Genomic DNA, 22,462 nt, shown 5'->3' with positions numbered 1-22,462 from the left:
TTCGTTTGAGTTTTCCAGTTTTCCAGTCGAGAATTTATTTTCCGATTATTTCGAGAACACATGAATGCAGCATACATTATTCGTGGATTCTGCTTCATCATCCTGATTTCTAGTGGCGGTTGGCAACAAGGATGAGGCACATAACGCCACCTTCTGCCTCGGAGTGTGGACCAGAGTGAGTGAGTTAATGCAGCTTCTCAGCCCTGTCGGCAAGTAGCCTACCATGAAACAAAATTTGCAACATTATGTGGTAAATTCACAATTATTTTCATTCCAAATTTACACGCAAGCGTGTATCATGCTAAACACATTGTGTGTCTTGTTTGGGATTACCTTGCTGCAGGTACATTTAGCCTATAGGCCTACTCCTATAGCCTTAGGTACAAATTTGGGATTAAGACTTTTGCACAGAAAACATACAAAACATAAATAGGTTATAAAATATAATGCTTTGTCATAATTTAAACTATCTAACAGTAGGCTATACACGTATAGCTGAAAATATAGTCGCTTAGAAGACGATAATGGTTCCAGCTTCACTGATGTGAGTATTTGCTGCTTTTCATTTTAATATTTGTAATACATTTAATTTTTTTTTTTTTTTTAACAATTTTGATGTTTGGTTATATAATAGCAAGCATTGTGAAGGTTTCACGTTGGGCTCTGGGTGATTGTAATGGCATTTCTCATTATTTTTTAGAATTCTTACAAACCAAACAATCAATCATCCAATCAATCAATCAATTAGTCGAGAAAATAATCAGCAGATGAATCCATTATGCAAATAATCATTTCATGGAGTGAATGTACATTCCACCACTGACAGTAAGTTATAACACACTGCTGGATAACCCTAAAGTGCACCTGTGACACAAACTACTGACAGATTTACACTGGATTCCTCTGCAGTAGTTTTTTTAACCTTTCAGGTGCTCTTTATGAAATATTAAACCGAGGCATCACTGTAAACAGACCACAATTCTCACCCCATTAAAACATGCTTTATTATTCAGAATTATTTTATTTGTACAGTATATACTGGTTTTGACGTTTTTACATGACATCAAATAACCAAAACAAATGTAGTCAGAAAATTAGCTGAAGCTGAAGATTTGGTCCCACTGTTATTTCATAAATTACATTGCATTTAAAATTAATTTAAATAACAAATCGTCTGATGTTACTCTTAATAAGATTGCAATAAATCTAGCACATTAAGACTTTGTGTATTTCCCTCATTATTGTTTAGAGTCAATTTTCCATGAATGACAATACATGCATAAGTAAAATAAATGTCTGCATGTAATTTCAGTCCACATCCTCAATTTCATAGTAGAGATGCAAAGATGATTTAGCAGTAGTTTCTCTAATACTTGTAACTTCTCTCAATTGTTTAATTTAAGGTTTTAATCTTATGAATGGCGTAAGGGCTGGAGTCTCGATGTGGCCAAATGTCTCCGTTGGGCTGATCCCTCGTCTGATCCACCTCACTATCAGCCATCTCTACTGTCAAAGTGGAAGGACTGAGAATTTCTGTCGTGCGGTATGATTGTGTGAGGCGACAGAAGGATGACGTGTCTGAGATGTCATCGTCAAAGAGGTCCTCCATGAGCTCCTTGCGCTGTCTGCGAGAAGCTTTCAGCTCATCCTTCAGGTCAGAAACCAGATCTTTAACATCCCTCACTAGTGTGGAGCGTATACCAAACAGGCAGAGCAGGAAAACCAGACCAGCACAGATGCCAGAGACAAAGTACAGAGCAACTCGCTCTGGGAGACCTGGAAGAGATCGAGGGTTGTGATGATCATAAATCAATCTAAATTTAAAACATGGCATAAAACTGCAAATGAATACTTCTCCGCCCTGTATATCATCCTTTCCTTCTGCAGTAAAATTATTCCTTAAAAAAACTATACTGGTGTTTTTAAACTGAGCCGTTTGGAAAGCCAATTCTTCCACTGTGTTAGTGTCTAATTTTTTAGAACTGAAACATGCTATGTCCCTTTTAAAAATGCTCTACAACAACGATCAGAAATGTACATGCAACACTATAGCCTGGGGTCTACAGGCATCAGTGCACATACCCAGTATTTTTTCAATGATCTCCAGAGAGTTGGTTAAGAGCACGTTTTGAGGCCTGTAGGTGGGGCCAGTGTACCATCCACCTGCAGGTGAAAGGGGCCTGGGCTCAGACACCATTTAAAGTCTGCTTCATGCAACAAAACCTGTGAATTTTTCAGTCTTACTCTCACCATGTGTGTAGTCTGAGATCATGAAAGGATCCATTGACCCTCGACCCACATCTTCCAGAAGATACCGGGGCACTAAATAGAAAATTGAAGGTTTTTATACGATGCAGCAAATCATGTCACAAGCAGTAACATCCGGTTTGTCACTTACCACAAGTAAAGGACACGCGCAGGTGTTTCCTGGTGCCCGGGAAGCAGGGGTCCCCGAAGGTTAAAGTATCAGCCACTACTGAGCAGTTGGCTCTGCTGTGACACCTACGTGACACCTTCCTCAGAGCCGAAGGCGACAAACACTCTGGAATAAATTAAGTTTAGTAAAATGAATAACTGTAATGCATTCATTATAAAACGATTGTTTCTTGTTGTAATATTAGGCTCTGGTTTCAAATCTCAGCTCTAATGCATACTAATAAATGAATAGCACACCAATTATTCTCCACTGTGTCTATCCCTCTCAGGTCTAAGCCATTTGCCCATCTGGTCTCCTTTGTAATAATGCATGTATTGTCTCAAAGTCTTATTCCTGCCCCGAGGGGGCGTGGATTGAGGATCGAGGAGGGATCTCCGAGGAGCTATGAGCGAGGATACAGGAGAGCAGCCTTCCCGGAAGCTGTGCAGCTGAAAGCCGTTGCTAACTCCGCCCATACAGCTGACGAATTCACGTGACGCTTCAGAGGAAGGGACGTCTCCTCCGTCTAAAAACACATTTCCTCGTTTCCTCTCTCCTCCCATGATTTCTTCCATCTCTCCGATGCTTCCTCTGTGAGACGGATTAAGACGCAAGGAAGGGAAGCAAGTGGAGGAGCCGAGGATGCAATTTAAAGGAAGTGAGATCCAGCCTGGGTCACATCCATGGACTGATTGCTGCTGGTGCATTTGGAGATCTAGTCAGGAAGACAGCCTCTGATTGGTCGACACACTCACTCCACTGTATTCTGGGGCTGACAACAACAAAATTATCCATTTTCATGTTGAAAAATTGATAAATAACTATTTAGTTTTTGATTTATCCATTTGAATTTATTGTACAAAGGGTCCAAAAAGACACTGCAGTTCCAGGCTGGTTTACAGAGCTTCTGAAAAGGCCTAGGATCTGGAGATATTGAATATGACCATATATTGTGTAGTCACACCCCAGGTGACTATAGAACTAATATTTGTTCCACTATTTTGCCACTAGATGACACTTAAGCGCCCTGTTACCGACCCATGTCAATGTGTGATCCAGGTTCCTGAGGACAGTAAGGACTGCCATGCAGCAGGTGTCCAAACGTGGCCGAGTAGATCGCAAGGACAGTCTCGTTTTTACACATCAGCCTCAGACGCTCATTTTCACACACCAGCCTTGTGCGGTGGTGCTCTGAAAAACAGATATGGGTACACAGAAATTATTATTTTGATGAACATCAACATAAACGTTAAGGAATATATTGTACTAATGTTTTTGCATGTTTTAGCTCATGAATAACATGATGTTATGTTACCGCTGAGCTTCCTTCAAGCCACTACTTTTATTTCTGTAAATCAAATGTAAAGACAAAAAAAATGGTTGACATCTTTTTTTACTGTACTGTTTGTTTTTGAAAAATATCTTTTTCTGCTTAGCCCTGTGTGCAGAACAAATCTGTCCATATTTAAGAGTGGTGGCCATAATCTGCATTATGTCAATTTAATGCTACTTAATACTTCTACTCCACTACATTTCAGAAGGAAATCCTGTATTTAATACTCCACTACATGCTTTATTAACTAGTTCATTTTCAGATAAAGACTTGTTAAAGATATGTTTGTTTACAATTTGATGGATTGCTATAGCTTAAACCAACAGTATAGAAAAGTATCAAAGTTGTTCAAATGAGCTCCACCTTGACAGCATTAAATGTGACAATGCATCATTAGAAACAGTCAAATGTTCAGTAACACTTCATAAAGAGCACATTTACTTTAAGTACATTTTGCTGGTAACATTTTGAATGGAGAACTTTAACTTGTAATGGAGTATTTTTATACTGTGTTATTTCTACTTTTAGCTAAGTGAAAGATTTTACATACTTCTTCCACTACTGCATATACTTCCTTGAGGGTTTATTTAGAATTTAAAAAAGTAAAAAGGTGGTATGCAATACACACTTTCTGAATCAATCCACCCTAAAAACATATTTAGTTTCTGAAAATGCAATTACATGAAAATTAAATAAACTAAACTAAATATAAACAGAGATCTCAATCAAGTTTCAAGTCACTACATTTTCATACTTTACTAAAATGATCAGAAACCAGTGGCTGCCACTTGAGTTGGGGTTGTTTCCCCAAACTCAAGCCCCAACTTTTTAGCCTTTTCCAGGGCTTTTAAACACATCACACATCCTTCATTAGCCAATGTTTTCCTGAAGATAATTATGTTGTCATGTTTAACTTATAAATCAAAAAGTCCCAAAAGTGCTAAGAATGAAGAAGTCATAACATGTCATCAGATACAAACGTACAACAGATCACCTGATGAAGACTGTGTGATATGGACAAAAGCCCTGAATGACCTTGAATTAAATTGACTGAACTTTCATGCTTCACTATGGGGATCTTCTGGAAAATTAAGTACATTGTTTGCAGAGCCTAAACATGCAGTACACACAAACTTAGTTGCTTTATACTTTGATTTACGAACATAAGTACCTTGACCACTACTGTTGTAGTTATATGATTGTCCACATATTAGGCATAGGACCATATGTCATACCTGGTCTGCACTTGTAGGCCACCAGAAGGTACTTGCTGGTGAGAGGACAGGGGTCCTGCCCAAACACTGGACTGAAGACAGGGATGTGACAGGACCGCCGATCCTGACACTCTGACAGCACTTTCTAAAAGGATAGGAAAACGTGTGTCATGAGTAATCTGCCGTGTTGGTCACAATAGCATTTTATTAAAACAGAGTAATTTATATACCTCAATAGCAACTGGGGATGTGCATTCTTTATCCTCCTCCACACTTGTGTTTGTGTTTGCAGAGGGACATAGATGCTGATTAGGAACACGTCGTCCGTAGAATGCTGAGAGTACGGCCACAGACGTCCTCGAGGGACACTCGATGATGAGCGTGTCCCCTTCACAAGCATGAGCTGTGTGGTTCTTCAGGATAGTGTGAAGATATTCTAAAAGAGAACACAAGGTGATGCTAATTTCACTTTATATATCTACTGATTGTGGGAGATCGTATTTAAGTTAGTTAGCATATATAGGTGGAAAAAATATTGGAAAAGGTTATATCTATTTTCAAACAGTGGTTTAATATGTCACTTCACCATTTAAAAATATAAATGGTTATAACTTGCGTCAGTAATAAAACAAGTTTCAGATTTGCTTTATTACTAAAAGACAATTATTTTCCATGCTTAACAAAGAAATGACTTTGTTCTTATTACTCAATTTAGAAGCGCCTTTTAAATAGTGTGACTTAGATGCTTTTTTTTAGTCTTCACAGCTCGGCCCTGGTGGTCGGGTGGTGTCCCAGTCACTGGGTGTAGCTTTCCAAGATGTTTGGACTATGAACAAAACACATACAAACATACAAGACAACAGAGCATACTGAAGTCTGCACTCCCACGTGTGCTTCCTGTACTCCGTGTGTGTGTGTGTGTGTGTGTGTGTGTGTGTGTGTGTGTGTGTGTGTGTGTGTGTGTGTGTGTGTGTGTGTGTTAGTTAGGCAGGCAGTACCAGGCACTCACTCACAATGAACTCTTATTAGGCCCCTCATGGTCTGCAGCCACACAAAAAATGGAAAACTCTGCTGAGGTCAGATAGAGACATGCACTGCTATTGCTTAAAATAGATTTGTCTGGGACAAATGCTACCTTTGACTTTGTCCGAACATATCATTGTTACCATAATGTCATCCAACATATTTTATAGCCAGGAGTCAAAACAACTCAACTGGAGTTTATTTAATCCTTTGGAAGTATCTATTCTGTGACGATCTAAGTTCAGGACCTGTTCAGCCTGATTCTGTTCTTTCAGCATGAGTTGCACCAGCTGTTTAGAAACCAGGATGTGCATATAAAATTGCAGGATGCTTAATGTCTCTCAGAAGCTCCCTATGGGAACCCTTCACAGCTAAAAAATAACTTGTCAGCATTTTGACATTTTCCTGAATAAGCAATTATTGACAACAAAAACAAAACACTTACGAGAGAAATCAGGAGCCAAATGTGCGGTGCGAATCTTCAGAGCCAAAAGAAGAGATAAGAACAAGCAGTAACTCCATGGCACTGTCATTGTGCATATCCTGCATGACAGACCCTGGGGTTTTGTTCCAATGTTGTTGTGCTATTGACCGCCTGGGAGAGGGCGGTCAGTAGGTCAATGATGGCATTGTGTTTACAAAAAACAGCCTCCCCCTTTAGCAATAAAAAAAGCTTGATGTCTAAGCTCCAGTGTTGCTTTGCCTGAGCTTGGTGTGTGTGGATGCATGTGAAATTCATCTGTGTAATCTTGTTGTTTATTGCTCACATAGAACGGTGCAAAGGTAAACTAAGTAATGCAAATGAAAGTATCAAACTCCCTCACAATCAGCACTAAGTTTAATAAAAAGTCAATATTTTGGTTATAGACTTTGGTCTAACATTAAACTCACAATATGAAACAACAACATCTTTATACTAAAGCAACATGCTGCAAAAAACCTGTGAGGTGACTTCTTTTTTGATTAGTTGGTGCAGCTTGTGGCTTGAGTATAAGGACACAGTTTAAACAAATAGTTTTACATTTTGGGAAATGCACTTGTTTGCTTTATTTTAGATTGTTCGATGTCCATGTCTGCGTGTTAAAGTGTAACTCTCGCCAAAATGCAACCTAGAGTTTTTTTGTGAATGTACCCCAGTCAAACTTTCGTTTAAAAGCATATTTAGGACGGAAGCACCACTTTTAAGATTTACCGTATTTTCGTTTTCGGTCAAATGGCCTTTTGAATGGGAGTGCTAGGGGCACTACTATGATCGCATCAAAATCGCTATTTTTAAAACACTAAGAAGGCTCGACACAACATGAAACTTTGCTCGAAGTATCACCAGGGGCTCTACACATGAACTCGAGCATTGAGAACATTGTTTGTGTACACAGAGTTTACTAAAAAGCCGAGATGGCGGCGAGCGGAAAAACCAACTGCTAAAGTGAGTTGTTCAAAACCTTTCTTTTTAGTAAACTCTGTTGACGCTTTCAGTATGGAGCACAGGAGCTGCAGCTAGGAGGCTATAGCTTTGCGTAAAGACTTGAAGCAGTGGGAAACAGTTAGCCTTCCTTATCTCCAAACTTCAAACATATGCCTACCAACACCTCTTAAGCCCTGTTCGCGAGGGACTAGTATTACCAGGGGACCACATGTTTACAAATTATTGTAAATTTTAATTTTTGTAAGTCCAATTCACACCAAGGTAGTTATGTATGTAACTGAAGAGAGCCAGAGTAGCTATTTCCCCCTGCTGCTATTTTTTATGCTTAAGTGTATTTTCCAACCTACCGAGCTCTTCTGTATTCTTGACCTTATATGTGTATGTTGTGTGTGTGTGTGTGTGTGTGTGTGTGAGTGTGTGTGTGTGTGTGTGTGTGTGTGTGTGTGTGTGTGTGTGTGTGTGTGTGTGTGTGTGTGTGTGTGTATGTGTGTGTGTGTGTGTGTGTGTGTTTGTGTGCGTGCGTGCATGTGTGCGCATATTGGCAAAATCAAGACTTATTCTCTTGGACTGGGTTGTCAACAGTGAGCGTCCTGTTTATGGAGATAAGGCACTTGTTTCCAAGAGGTCATTTCCAGCTGCTGTGTGTCCAGTGGAGATATGTGTATCTCTCTCCTCTGTTGAAGAGCAATTGAGAAGGTCATTGACGATTTTTTTCCAGAAATACTCAGGAAATCTCTCTTGTTGAATGTCCTCTCTGGATATCCAGAATCAGTTGGTTTCAGTTTACTATAAAAGCTGTGATTTTAACCTTAAATTCCTCTCTTACACAACCCTTGTGTGTGATAGCTGTTGTCATACCAACCAAACACTGATGCATAATACATGTGAGGTCATTCATCAGTGATGACTGTGACATTATCAGCAATTGCTGCCAGTTGTGATGGTGAATCAAAGTTAATATCTGAATGGCACTTCAGACATTTATCACCCAAGTTCCAATAAACACTCCCTCCATAGCAGCGGAGTGGACATTATAATGGAGGCTAGGCCAAATTTTAATCATGTGCGTAAGTAAGAGTGACACTCCCACCTTATACTCCAGTAAAATTCCATTCACCTCCCACAGGAAGTGTCAACAAATAAACTAATTATTTTTTTAAACTGTCTACTTGAAGGATGGGTGGTACCACTGTGTGGAAATGGAGATTAGTTTTCAGACATTTGGGAAATCTCAGGCCATAACCTCCCTGACTTTGTAGATATTTAAAAGGAAAAAGGAGGATGCTTCCTTCTCTTTCTCTGACACTTTTTATATTTCCTGTGATGGTTAAGTGTTTTTAAGGATTTGTTTGGAATTTCAATTTGATGGGTTTGTTTTTCATGGCACAGAGCCACATAAAGCAAAGTGGAGTACAGAGCCTCGTATCTTCTGTTTTGAATTCCTTGTGCTGCATTGCATAATTCTGCCCATGATGTTGGTCTTATTTTTTTAGGGAAGTCTAAACCACAACGTGGGGATTTTGTCATAAAAATTTCCCTTCCCCTATTTACTGTAATTCATAACATTACAAGAAACAGATACTGAGCTGAGCTTTCACTCCCAAACTCTCTGATGAAAGGTAACTGCCATATTCATTAGTTTTTATTATTATTCATTACTAATTACCACCAGAACAATTATTGTATTCAGAGGTGGAAAAAAAATCAAATGCCTTAAGCTGTAAAGCACAAAGCTTTTTTCATACTTTCTTCACGCCTCAACAACTCATGTACAACCAGTCATTAATGAAAAGTAACAGGCACCTTTTTCGTTTTATGCCCAAAACACTGAGGGGATTCCCATCACCATGATGCATTACTCAAAATACCCCTGAAATAAATATCCCGTCATTGTTTGAAAAGAATGGTGACTAAACCCATCTTGACCTTTTCCAGAGTTTTTTTTTTTAGAGTAGAAAACATTATACTATTAGCAAAAAGCAGTGGTAGCAATATTCAAATCTTTTTTAACTGAAAGTAGCAATACAAGGTGATATTGTATACAGTGTAAACTACTCCATTACAAGTAGAAGCCCTGCATTTAATCTTTTACTTGGTAAAAATATGTAGATATTATCAGTAAAATGTACTCAAAGGATGACAAATAAAAGTAATCACTATGCAGAATTAGTTAATTATTATTTTTTTCTGTTATTGGATTATTATTACGGTTGCATTAACCTTCAACCAGCATTTTATTGTTGTAACTGGTCAAGATGAAGCAGCAACGAAATTGCTTTGATGGTAAAAAGAAACCAACAAGTATGAAAAACAATTTAAGTAGAACAAATTATAATACATACAAGGATGTGCATAATTTGTATATGCAGATGAAATAAAAATGACTTAATATTTAAAATGTATTAAAGTAACTACTATCTATAGTTGTCAAATAAATGTAATGGAACAAAAAGTATTTCCTTCTATTATGTGGGGAACTCAAATTACATTAAACATTGTACTTATTTATGGCATTTGAGTAAATGTACTTAATTACTTTATCCCATCGACTCTATTCTACCTTCGACTTCTCTATTCAGCTATACATTATATTTTAAGAGAGCATTAAGTGGATTTTTGTATGTCAAAAAGCACTGAAGCAAAGACATATTTTATAATTTTTACTTTATAATTGCAGCAAAATCCTAATCAAAATTACAAACGCACACCAAGAAACTTTTAAACTGTTTGTTCAGGTATTTCTTACATTCCTGTGTTGACAAAACAACTTTCTGCCTCAAAATTAGATTAGGTGTCTCTTCTGTTTGCCTGAACAGTGAGTGCTTTGTGTCAAGTACAGTCTTCATGTGAAAAGTGCTCCTATTCTATTATTCCCTCCATATCTAACTGTGTTGGAATGTGAGTGGGTCTGAATTTGTGTCTTTTGAGTCATAAGCTGTTATCAGTTCCTGTGTATTGCAATGAGCAGAGGAAACTATTTTAAGCTGGCTTTGGGTATATAAGAGGGAGTACCCCGCCCATTTCTCTGGATCCTCCCTCTCCCCTCACTTGTGAAGTATGTTCAGAGCGATAGCCTCCAGGGAGCCCTCAGACAAAACCTAACCAGCCAAGAGGTGTTACACTTTCTCCTGACAACCACGACCGCAGAGACACTTGAAACCAGAGCAGCACTTGTTTAAGGGCCGTGTTATCTGATTTCTTTCTCTCTAGCTCTGTGGGTGGATTTCTGGGGTGCAAAGAACTTCAGGAGAAGCTTTGACTGGAGCAAGGATTAAAAATAAAGGAAAGTGAATTAAACTTATTTAACTTTTGTTGGGACAACATGGCACTTCGGCAGAACTCTGACAAGGAGCCAAGCATTGAGTTGTTCATTAAGGTAAGTCATTTCTTTTCAATTTCACTAACTACTTGTAAGAAGAAGTTGGCTGCAACATGTGAGGGAAAGTCATTTACACCTGAATTCACTGTCAAAAGAACACACGATTCAATTCTACATGAAATGTGTCCTAGTTTACCTGTTTTATATCCTCTCTTTTAGAGGAAAAGATAAAGGATTTGCTGTCACTTATCAGCATGGTAAAAGGGCAGAGATCTACATTGTGTTAATGTATAAACAATCAGAGGACAACTCCATCTACAGATACCATGTGCTACAGATGCTGAAGTGTTTGTATCCCTGCTGAGGGTCACAGCTCATTTTTTATCAAGGAACTCTGACTGACAGTCCACCTTATCATCACACACCCAGACAGAGCTGAGAGCATGCAGGGAGACTGGCCCCCAGCAAGAACCAGGCACACCCACTTTACTCACGCACACGTTCAGATGTACAGTCCTCTATATCGAGAAGCTATATAAACAAATATTGATTTTTCTAATTTCTCACCTCATGTTGTTGCCTAATAGCCAACCATTATCATACAGGACCTCTTCATTCTCCACAAATGGGATTTTGTTGATGGCATCTGTGCAGAGACAGTGTATCTTCTGATATATAAAACAGAGGCTTTCCTCTCCCATAAGTCGTTTGTTCAAGCAGCAATTACGAGCGTAAGGAGGAGGCAGATTGGGGTGGTCCATGTGTCAAACAAACTTGAAAATGAAAGTAAACAGTTTTTTTTACTTTACAGAACAAACAGAACTACGTCATGTTCTGCGTCATGTGCGTAACCGGAAGTGAAGTAAACTAACAAATGTACATGATTTTAACCCAAACTACGATATTTTTCTAAACGTAACTTGATAGTTTTTGTGCCTAAATGTAACCAAACTGTGACCATTTCACAACGTTAACGACATGTTTAAAACCACGACTGTTACGTTCTCTGGTTTCGATATGAGGATGGAAAACGACCCTGTGTGGGTACGAAGCCAGCAGATGCTTAGCTTAGCATAAAGACTGGAAACAAGGGGAAACACCTAGCCTGGCTCTGTGCAAAGAGAACCACCTCTAAAACTCACTAATTAAAGGTGCTGTAGGTAGGATTGTGAAGATCCAGGACTTAGCCAAAAATTTTGAACATCGACAACTTCTCAGTCCCTCCCCCCCTTTCTGCTAAATCCCAAAACGGTCTCCTAAGCCCCTCCCCCCACAAGGGAGAATGAATGTGTGTTCATGAGCAGTGATTGACACGCAGTTAGACACCCCCCCTGGCCCTGATTGGTGCATCTGAACAGGGAGCTGTGGATCGCACTACAGACTGTAGGTGGTGCCAGAGGAGCCGGATTTTTTTTTTTTTATTATCATGTAGTTCTACTGGAACATAGGGTCAGTTTCAGCAAATATGACAGAAAGTTAGTTTTATAAGTCTTACCTATTGCGCCTTTAATATGTTATATCTCTTTTGTTTAATCCGTACCACAGAGTAAGTGTAAAAACGGCATTAAGTGGTTTTATGTTGGGTAATGTGCAGATTTATTTCTTGGTTGAGCACAGATAAGACTCCAGGAAATCACTGCAGATTTTACCTTTGAACATAGCCAGGCCAGCTGTTCCCTCCGTTTTTAGGCTTTATGCTAAGCTAAGCTAACAGGCTGCTAGCTCTACTCATTCGTGACCATGGTATCAAACTTCTCATTTAACTTCCAGCAAGAAAGCAAATCATTTCCCAAAATGTCAAACTATTCACTTTGACATCGAGACGGAGGAGCTCAAATGTTAGTGTCTGTTGTTTTCCACTCCAACACAATGCCTGTATTTCCCTCCATGAGGAAACTGTCCAGACTCGCCATTCACTTCCAAAATCACTTGTTTATCGGCAGACGAGAAAAGAGTTATTGTGATTGCTTCACTGGCAAAACAACATTTGTGGCTCGTGGTCAAAAAGCTGAACATTACTTTTTGTGTTTTTCAGGCTGGACATGATGGTGAGAACGTGGGGAACTGTCCCTTCTGTCAGCGGCTCTTCATGGTTTTGTGGCTGAAAGGAGTCAAGTTTACAGTGACCACGGTCGACATGAGGAAGTAAGCACCCATCCACACTTCCTGAACATCTGGTCATGGGTACTTTCACATAGAAGTCTATTAAGCAAGCAAGAGAAATTAAGAGCAATTCCAAACCATTTCTCACTTATGAATAGGTGTGTTGCTCAATCTGTTTGACCGAGGTGAGAGAGAGGAGCGTACAAAGAGCTCTCTGTCGCTGTCAAACAAACCCATTCTTTAATTGAAGCTTTATTGTGTTAATTTCTCTGGGTCATTACCAGTGAGCAAATAAGATCAGGAAACTTTGAAAGGATGCTGATAATTGAATGATTCAGAACACACACACACACACACACACACACACATATGCCTTTTAAACAGCCGACCACTCCCAGTGCTGTGTTTTTTTAACTAAACCAACAGCCAATGTTAAAATCATTAATCCACAGAGCCACATTTGGTTCTGACAGCCTCGATAACCAACACGCTCTAAGTTTGGACGTGCTTGATAACAGTCTGATTGAATGAACTGAATTAATACACCTATAAGTCAGATGTTTCCCCCTCCTTGCCCTCCTTCCTCTTCATCTTTCTACATCCTCTTTCTCCAGGAAGCCAGCTGAGCTCAAAGACCTGGCCCCCGGGACCAACCCTCCTTTCCTCCTCTACAACGGCACCCTCAAAACAGACTTCATCAAAATCGAGGAGTTTCTTGAACAAACATTGGCCCCTCCCAGGTATTGTTGCACTTAATCATTACACAAATATTAATAAGGTGTGATTTTGATGATGGCTTATTCTCAATAAAGAAGTTTACTCCCAGGCTTCTCCTTTCTTCTCTCACTCCTGCAGGTATCCTCATCTCAGCCCACTAAACAAAGAGTCCTTTGACGTGGGTGCTGACATTTTTGCAAAGTTCTCTGCTTTCATCAAGAACAGTCCCAATAACGCCTGTAAGTTGGATGCTGTTGTAGTGAATTAAACATGTAACAGCTCATCATGTTTTCTCACTTATTCCCACCTTCAGAAGCTGATACTTATATTCAGTTTGATGGGATTAACCAATCGCAATCCATTGTTTTTTATAAACTCATCATAATTTATGTATACAATACGTTAATCTACAAAGTAACAAGTAACAACAGATGTTAAATAAAGGTAGTGGAGTAAATGTATAAAGTTGCATCAAATGGAAGCACTCACGTAACGTATCTTAAAAGTACCTCAAAATTAAAAATACTTGAGTAAATGTACTTACTGTATATTTAGATTTTACCTTACAGTTTACCTGTAGGTATTTACACCATACAAAAACAACACAACATATCTCTGTGTTTTTGACCCGCCAGTCCATGAGAAAAACCTGCTGCGGGAGTTCAAGCGCTTGGACAACTACCTGATCTCGCCTCTCCCCGAGGAGATCGACCACAACTCCAGAGAAACCATCACCATCTCCAAGAGGAAGTTTCTGGACGGGGACCGCCTCACCTTGGCTGACTGCAACCTGCTGCCCAAACTGCACGTTATCATGGTGAGACAGAGCATCAGTTGTGTTTTCATTTTGGGGTAATATCTGGTATAGTGTAGGTTTTTTTGTTTCCTGGCTGTTTAGGTGTCTTACTTGACTTACTTGAGTAGTTGCATTTTATGCTACTTTAAACTTCTATTCACTACATTTCAGAGGGAAATATTGTCCTTTTTATTCCACTACTAATTTATTTGACCGCGTTATTATATGGTTACATGTTATGTTATTTTCATGTTCAGATTTTACATAAAAACATATGATATGTTCATAAAATCCAATGCATTAATAAATATTAAACCAGTGGTTTTCAACTGTTTTGGCTTGTGACTCCTTAAAAAAAAACAGCGTCTGGGGCAACTTGTAACATTTCAGATGTCTATGAGTTGTTAAATAGTTCAACCACAGAGGGATTTTTCCTCTAATCTGCTGTGATAGTTTCATTTAAATAACTGTTCAAGGCCCCAAGGGGTAAAATTCTTCAATATTTCACCAAAGAAAAGCAAGAAATTAGAGAAAGTCAAAATAATAAATAGAAAAGTGTGTATCAGAACTTTGTTTTCTCTTTATTTATCTCTCATTTATCATCTCACGACCCCTCAGAAGTATCTTGTGACCATTGAAGGGACCCGACCCCTAGGTTGGAAACAACTGGACTAAACTACAGAACTGTGTATAAAGTGGTTAAAACTAGCTCCACCCCCACCAGCTACAACAGTAAAATGTTGCTTACACACTGACACATCAGCATTAAGAATATGGTAACAACCACTCTGTACTATTCAGACTTCAGGGTCAAGCATTATCATATCACAGAGACACGTTGTCCCTAAAGTTTGAATAGTACAGGGAACAGAGATGCTTTGTACGTTACACATATTCAGCCTCATACATGAGTCACGCTGAGTCCAGGGGTTACATGAAAAAATAAGAAATGGTCAATACATCAATGTGTCTTGGACTGCAATGTACCAATGTAATTTATAATAATACATCAGTTACAAGGGCCAATTTTCTGCATAATGAATACTTTTACTTTCTATACGTTATGTTGATTTTGCTGATAATACTTACATACTTTTATTTTCAGTAGTATTTTTACAGTTTACTTGAGTATTTCATTGTCGTATACTACTTTATACGTTTACGCCACTGCGTTGAAAAAAGAAATGTATTTTTATATCCACTACATTTATATGACAGTTATTATTAGGATTTTAGAAACCTACAATTAGCATAAAATATGATACACTGTTGGAAAGAACATTAAACAGTATAGCATAGAGTATTTTTACATTGTTGTATTTGAACTTTTACTTCTCAGTCTCAGTGTTTAGTCCCTCGTTGCCTTACAGCCGCAACAGTACTTCTGTCACCTATGATCTCTATGCAACTAGTGTAATTTTAATCTTTCTTCCCATTTATTTCAGGTTGCTACCAAGAAGTACTGCGACTTTGACATCCCTGCAGAGTTCACAGGCGTGTGGAGATACCTTCAAAACGCCTACGAGAGAGAGGAGTTCAAACAGACGTGTCCAGCTGACATTGAAATCGAGAAGACTTACTTCAATGTAGTCAACAAGAGGAAATAAAACCTTTGATGCTCTGTCCCGTTTTTTACTCAGTGTAAGCGTGCATTTGGAGATGGTGATCTGTAGAGGGCCCTACAAACTACAAGAGTAAACTGTGGCCATGAATCAGACACTATTCCACCTTAAATACCTTCACCTGTTGTTGCAGTAAGACTTTGGGACATGCTGAAGCAAAATGTTTTATTGGTTGTATGTATTGACTGTTTATTCATAGTCACTCAGACAGATCTCTTTATGCCACGTTGTTGTTTGTTGTTGTTTATAGTGTAAATAGATTTTTTCCATGCTGATGATTCAATCCTCTCACTATCGTACTAATAAAAACAATTATCAAATTCAATTGTCATAATCTTGATTGTTGTGTGCTGACTAGTGATATAATGCTCCCTTCTTTAAATATTATAAACATATTTACCATAATATATCACAACCAAAAGCAGGTCACACAAATGGCATTTCTGATATTCAATTTTATTTTCAGACACAAAAACAAAACAATTTACAGCTTCAAAAATATAGTTTCTGTTGATCCAGTATAGAAGGTGAATATAGGCTACTGATTGGTGCAAAATGAAAATGAAAATAAAAATAATGATGGATAGTGGTGAAGGCGTTGCCACCCAGGCCGTGCCGAAGTCACACCAAACGTCCTGCAGCTGCTGGGCTCTAGTTGGTGACACAGTATTTCCAGAAACATGCTGTCGGGGCATCAGAGAGTGCAAAAGTTAGGTACAAAGCTGAAGTCAAATGTGATATATCCACATTCTTCATTCCAAACACTTTAACTTATTTCACTTATTTATTTTAATATTTACCAAATACTGTCAAGCTGTTTCTCCATATTACCATTTTACTACTGGTCATTTACTGGTCATTTATTTATAGCCTCAGAGACCTAGGCGCCAATTGAAGAGTGTTTTCCTCCACCACTGATGTCGAAAAAATAGGCACTGATTTGATTATTTTCAACTTTATTTTTTTGTTATTATTATTATTATTCAGTAGGTTTAACTTTCCATCTTATGCATTCTATGTATTTAACTTTCATCTTATTTTTACTATCATCAAGTGTGTTTTATTTTCCATCTTATTTCCCATTAATTAATCTCGTCAAGTTTTTCCTTATCCGATTTAAGGGGCTAAGGAAAGAGAGTGTTATATGCTGTACAGAAGTCCTTCAAAGACATTTTGTAATTTTTGGGCTTTATAAATAAAACAGACTTCAACTGACTATATGCTGTGGTGCTCAATTTGCAACAGCACAAATATATAATTACATTATTATTTATTTACTCCTCATAAAAAGCATTTTAATGTTCTTGTACTTTACTTGTGCTGTACTATATTTGGTCAAACTTTACTTTATGCCCCCATTTTAAGGATTAGAAGTAGTTTATAAACAATTCGTTTTTAACGGTTTATAACACACTATGATATAAGCAGATACAACCGTTTATTAATGTGTTTATCACCAGCTATAACTCCTTAAGTGGAGGTTCATATATAAACAGATGGCAATATAGTAACACACAGTTGTAATGATATAAAATAGGCCTTTATTTGTCTTCAAATGTCCTTATATCTGTTTACAACTACATTACAATGTGTTAAAAAGCATTAATCAAATCTTTATAAATGTTTAATGCTAAATTGGGGGCTTAAAGTAAAGTGTTATCCTATATTTTTAAAGTCAGTATTTGTTTTACTAAAGAAGTAAACTTCACTACATCTGAAATCACATGTATTGCATCTTACTTTCACTATAGTGGGGTTAGTACTAGTACTGTCTATCTAGTAAAATATAATAGTTTCAGAGTACTTGGACTTGAACGGAATGTTATGGTGCTGTTTAGGTGAAAGTGATCTATGCTACTTTAAATGGCACTAGCCTTAGTTAAACATCCTTCTTATTAGATCATAGCATTATAATAACATCAGCTCAGGCATCATATCCGTGTTTAAAGAGCAGGTGTGGTGTGTGCTTGATAGAAGAAAGCAAGAGTCACTCACCTCTTTTGTTAGTTTTTGGCAAGTTCTGCTCTGATCTAAGAAAACCCTGAGAGCGAAGCTTGTCAGCCGCTGCCATCTTCAAGACGACTTCTCTGAGGTCCTCGACCTCAAAACAAGAAAGAAATAACATGATGCGGATGAAATGTTGTACATTCATCTGTGGTACACTACAGCCAGAGCTTTAACTGAAAACATAACCCCCATTTTAACTGGCATTTTCATTAAATTGATTTTAGAATTGAATTTAGGGCAATACTTATAAAGCACTCTGTGGTCTGATTCCAGCATACATTTGTGAGGTTTTGTGCCCATATGTATCTACACTCAATCTCAGATCCTGCAACAAAACTTTCCGATATAGACTTAAAACTAAAGAAGTATTTGCATTAGCTTCCCTGTTGCAATTCATCTCGCTCTATGACTTCCTTTAAATCTACACCTACACCCATATCTAAACCTACTAAAATCTAATTCTGTATTACTTGGTCTTTCTGTGCCATTTCACTTTTAACTTATTTGAATTGCTTTACAGTATCTAGTGCTATATTATTACTTTCTTACAGGTAGAGGACGTGTACCTTACCATGTTAGCAAATTTATCTTGTTGTGCTGAATCTTTAGCCCCTTAAAAACATAAAAGTAGAAGGTCAAAAAATCATTATGTTGACCATATGTGACTGATTTATCTGCACAATATTAGTATTATTTTTACCTTTATTCCAGGAGTCTCTCCCTCCATTGTGCTGCATCAATAGAGGATACAGGTTATTCACCTCTCTCTGCTCTCCCTCAGCAGTGTTGGGTCCATCCTCCACCTCTGACACTAATTTCTGAAGGAAATCTGTTGAGATAAAACAACGTCCTCTCATCATCCTGTCATTGGGACAATTATATTCCTGAGCTTAACAGAATAACTTATAAAATGTGCTTGGGGATTTATTTTAACCACATCTTGAAGAGCAAAAATGAAAAAGATATTTAAATATTTTAGTAAAGTTAAGATAGAAATGTATTCATCTCAAAGGAAATTTAGGAATAATATGAACAGTTTGGTTTAGTTTCTGTATGTTTTTGAATATACTTTTACGTCATTAAGGTGTATTCCAATTTAGCTAATTTCTCACACAAATGCAGTAAAACAGTAGAGCCGAGTAAACAGTGTTGCTGAAGACAAAAGGTCAAAATTAAAAAGCCAAATTGACCTAAAGCTGTCCAACTTTTTCCATAAAATTAAAGAAAACAAGAGAGTCCTACCTGCCTGTGGCTCCAGGTTGGTATCAGGGTACAGAGGTAGAGCATGTGTCCGTCTTGCAGAACAAATCACAGCTACGAGGTAAAACAGAGCTACAGAAAGCATGGTGCCTCTCTCTTTGGATGGACAGATCTGGACTATAACTCTGCTCGGCAAAGAACTTCACTTATATATCTTCAGTGGTCATCCATCACAACCTGATCAATACATTATCATCACACCCAGTCTCCTTCTTAATGGTTTTGACGCGATGGACACAATTTAGGGGACCCTGTCAATTGAGCCAAAGCCTATCTCTGCTTGTACAGAGAGGCCTAACAAATGTTTACTCTGCAACAGCAATCAGCGGCTGTCCAGCAGAGCTCAGATGGTTTATGTCTGACACCATTTCTGTGTGATGGGCTGTTCAAACATATCATTGCTCATGTCTCAGGTACACAGCTGACGGAAATATGTCACTGCAGGTTTCTACATCATTTTGTGTTGAATGACTAACATTTCTGAAGCATTACATTATGACTGTCTGATGAAGCAAATAGGTATCTTTGTGGTAAATACAAACACATATGCTTTGTTCTTGTGCCATGCTTTAATTGTTTGTGTAGCATAATAGCATAATAGCGTAATAGCATAATGACGGCTGCTTTAAAAGCTTATTTCTACTATTGCTGTGCATGTTCAAAACATTCCTGTTTGGAATGGGCCGATTGCTTGGCCTCCTGTATTGCTGCTTGCAGCTTTCTCCAGAACCATTGTACTCCGAAATAATTTACAGAAGGCCCCCAATGCACTTAATATGCAACTGTAGGCCTACTGACTTGTACTTGTACTTCAGAGGAAAACATTTACCTGTCAGAGAATGTTGCAGATTCAGATTCTACTCACAGTATACCACAATTAAAATATGATGCATTAAACTATCCAGCATTATATTAGGGTTGAAAATCTCCACCTCAAAGTAGCCTACATTGTGTTGAGTGATAATGCCTCTCTTTTTACTTTAACTAAACATTTGAAAGCAGAACTTGTACTGTGTGGTCACAGGCAGTCTTATATAGCATAAGTAAAGTGATCATGAATGTGTGTTTTTTGTAATTTGTTTTTTATAAAACTCAACATGTAACACAATGTTGCAGGTTCAATCAGTCGCCGTTCGGTTGCGGCTCATGCAGAGATTCAACGTGTCCGCTTTTTTCGTGTAGCAGTCACACATTGTATGGAAAGCCAAACAGTTCAAATACACGTGATTGTGGTAGCGTGCAGAATAGAAACAAAACAACGTGCTAAAGAGCCCCAACCTGTTACACATGCTGCAGCGTGGCTCAATCAGCTCAAAATTCAGCGTGTCCACTATTTCATCATTTGCATGTAGGGTAGACAGCAATGGGTTTTTGGAGGATGATCAGTTTTGGGCAAGACACCTGTATCCGGTAAACAGCCATCAATGAGTGTTTTAGGGCTTCAGCAACTCCCTACCCCCGCTGAGGTACTGCGCATGTGTGGGGCAACACGCACAGAGATATCCCGATGTATAGATAGATTTATGTGTTTATTTTTTTCTGGAGGTTTTATTGTACACTGCTGCTTTCAATGTATAAATTACACACTTTGCACATAGACCCAGCTAAATCCAAAATACTGGCACAGAGTAAAATTATAGATTAAAAGGTTTATTTGTCAAGGCTGTGCTATTTATTGATCTTCTTTCTTCCTCTGTACTGACAATTGCGTACTTACCAATTTTTTTTCTATTAGTTCTGCTGGCTTTTTCTCTTATGTTGACTATTTCTATACTTCTGTAAGAGTCCGAACACTGTGCATTATTGACCAGGGGGGTTGGGTTAGGGGGAAGATGCTGGAGGGATGGGTAACGGGATAATAAGTAAAGAAAAGGTTAAAATGTGAACCTTACGTTGTGCTGTACACATATTCAATTTTGCAAAATAATCTTTAAAAAAAAGGCTGTACTAAAAGACTAGTGTAGAGAAAGAAGAGTAGAGTGTAAAGAATAAAGATTAGAAAAAGGGTTTAAGAGGCTAGTTGTGCTTTGAGCTAAATGCTAACGCATCTAGTTTAGCGTGTTAGAATGCTACGTTTGCTAATTAGCAAATTACAGTTGAAGCTACTGGGAATGTCATTAGTTTTGCAGATATTTGTTCATAGAAGACAATTTAAAATGTTGACCTGATGATGGAGCTAGATTAAAAGTTAAGGGTTATGATAGTTATTACAAGATATCCATAGATATCTGAAACAAATGCCTTGGCAAGCCATCTAATAGGCAGCTGTGATAGCAGATTTACTGTGACGAGAGTCCTTTGGGTGAAAATGACAGTGTTTAATTAATTAAAGTTACAGTAAGAGTTTTCAGCTGCTGAAGGAGGAAGCAGGGCTGCAGGGCTTTTTGTCAAACTGAAAGGTCACTAATGCTCCTCAGATGAGTGTTCAGGGTATCAGGTGATTTATAAGGTTGTCTCTACGACAATGAAAACAACATTGATGCATTTGGCTGCACAGCAGTCAATGAGGTAAAAGAAAAGCAAAGTTGGTTTGTAAGGTCAAGCAGTGACTTTAAATCAGCCACATTGACATTATTACCCATTTGGAAAAAGGAACAAACAAACAATAACTTACTATCACTGTTGAAATTACATACAGGATTTATGTTGATGTGTTAATCATGCTCACGGGAAATGTAAAATTAAGGTAATAAACTGTGAAAAGAAAAGTAAACGTAGATAAGTTGTGGTGGAAGTTTTTCGATGCAGCAGGTGTAGATGTTTTAAAATAGGAAGGTGAAACAAAATAAGGACAGTGGAAGACTAAACCAAGTTAGGTTTTTGTATTTTATTAAGTATATTTGTAAATATAGGAGGAACACAATTTCACAAAAGGCACAGCAGCCCAGTGTGGAAAAGTGTCTTCAATGAGTGAACAGAAACACTGAGCTTAAATACATCTTCAGAGTGACAGCACACACTCACTTGGCTTAACGTGACTCTGCATTTCTCACAGACAATCTGATACACAGAGAAACAATCTCAAACACAGGAGACATCTTGGAGCCATTTCGTCTCTCCCCCCCTGTACAACTTTCACCCCCTGGTTACATCTCCACTGGCATGGGAGAACTGAATCTGCACATAGAGATAGTGTACTTTGACCTTGTACCTTTATCGGTCTAAACAAAGGCTGTACATGTACGCATTTGTCTCCAGACTTCGTCTACGCAATCTACATGTGGGA

At 38.2% G+C, this 22,462-nt stretch overlaps 3 protein-coding genes across 3 annotated transcripts; 1 reads left to right on the top strand and 2 right to left on the bottom strand.

Moving 5' to 3' along the window:
- Window positions 1-982: 982 nt before the first annotated feature.
- On the bottom strand, window positions 983-6,550 carry si:ch73-335m24.2 (protein eva-1 homolog C). The gene is given in 9 exon segments (XM_036001636.1): window positions 983-1,776; window positions 2,083-2,163; window positions 2,251-2,322; window positions 2,399-2,542; window positions 3,455-3,607; window positions 4,985-5,108; window positions 5,194-5,399; window positions 6,432-6,502; window positions 6,504-6,550. Coding segments are annotated over 9 exon segments (1,266 nt in total). The 5' UTR covers window positions 6,536-6,550; the 3' UTR covers window positions 983-1,393.
- A 3,901-nt stretch (window positions 6,551-10,451) lies between these two features.
- Window positions 10,452-16,294, top strand: clic2 (chloride intracellular channel 2). Its single transcript, XM_031303397.2, has 6 exons — window positions 10,452-10,788; window positions 12,767-12,876; window positions 13,449-13,574; window positions 13,690-13,790; window positions 14,187-14,368; window positions 15,793-16,294. Exons 1-6 carry the CDS (start codon window positions 10,735-10,737, stop codon window positions 15,952-15,954), a joined length of 735 nt encoding a protein of 244 aa, XP_031159257.1. The 5' UTR covers window positions 10,452-10,734; the 3' UTR covers window positions 15,955-16,294.
- Window positions 16,295-16,404: 110 nt separating this feature from the next.
- On the bottom strand, window positions 16,405-19,449 carry urp1 (urotensin-related peptide 1). The gene is made up of 5 exons (XM_036001632.1): window positions 19,219-19,449; window positions 18,677-18,805; window positions 18,548-18,588; window positions 17,965-18,070; window positions 16,405-16,652 (listed from the first exon to the last, which is right to left on the bottom strand). The coding sequence occupies exons 1-5, from the start codon at window positions 19,319-19,321 to the stop codon at window positions 16,621-16,623; spliced, it is 411 nt and encodes a 136-aa protein (XP_035857525.1). The 5' UTR covers window positions 19,322-19,449; the 3' UTR covers window positions 16,405-16,620.
- Between the last annotated feature and the right edge of the window lie 3,013 nt (window positions 19,450-22,462).

Source organism: Sander lucioperca, chromosome 1, assembly GCF_008315115.2.
Source record: "Sander lucioperca isolate FBNREF2018 chromosome 1, SLUC_FBN_1.2, whole genome shotgun sequence".
NCBI lineage: Eukaryota > Metazoa > Chordata > Actinopteri > Perciformes > Percidae > Sander > Sander lucioperca.
The sequence above is the reverse complement of the archived record's forward strand: the minus strand, read 5'-3'. Positions and strand labels throughout refer to the sequence as shown.

Coding starts and splice junctions, on each gene's coding strand:
- clic2 (XM_031303397.2), top strand. CDS start 10,735: ATGGCACTTCGGCAGAACTCTGACAAGGAGCCAAGCATTGAGTTGTTC. Junction 12,877..13,448: donor ACCACGGTCGACATGAGGAA/GTAAGCACCCAT, acceptor CTCTTTCTCCAG/GAAGCCAGCTGAGCTCAAAG. Junction 13,791..14,186: donor GAACAGTCCCAATAACGCCT/GTAAGTTGGATG, acceptor TTGACCCGCCAG/TCCATGAGAAAAACCTGCTG.
- urp1 (XM_036001632.1), bottom strand. CDS start 19,321: ATGCTTTCTGTAGCTCTGTTTTACCTCGTAGCTGTGATTTGTTCTGCA. Junction 18,071..18,547: donor AAGATAAATTTGCTAACATG/GTAAGGTACACG, acceptor TCTTGTTTTGAG/GTCGAGGACCTCAGAGAAGT. Junction 16,653..17,964: donor GCCAAAAACTAACAAAAGAG/GTGAGTGACTCT, acceptor ATGCCCCGACAG/CATGTTTCTGGAAATACTGT.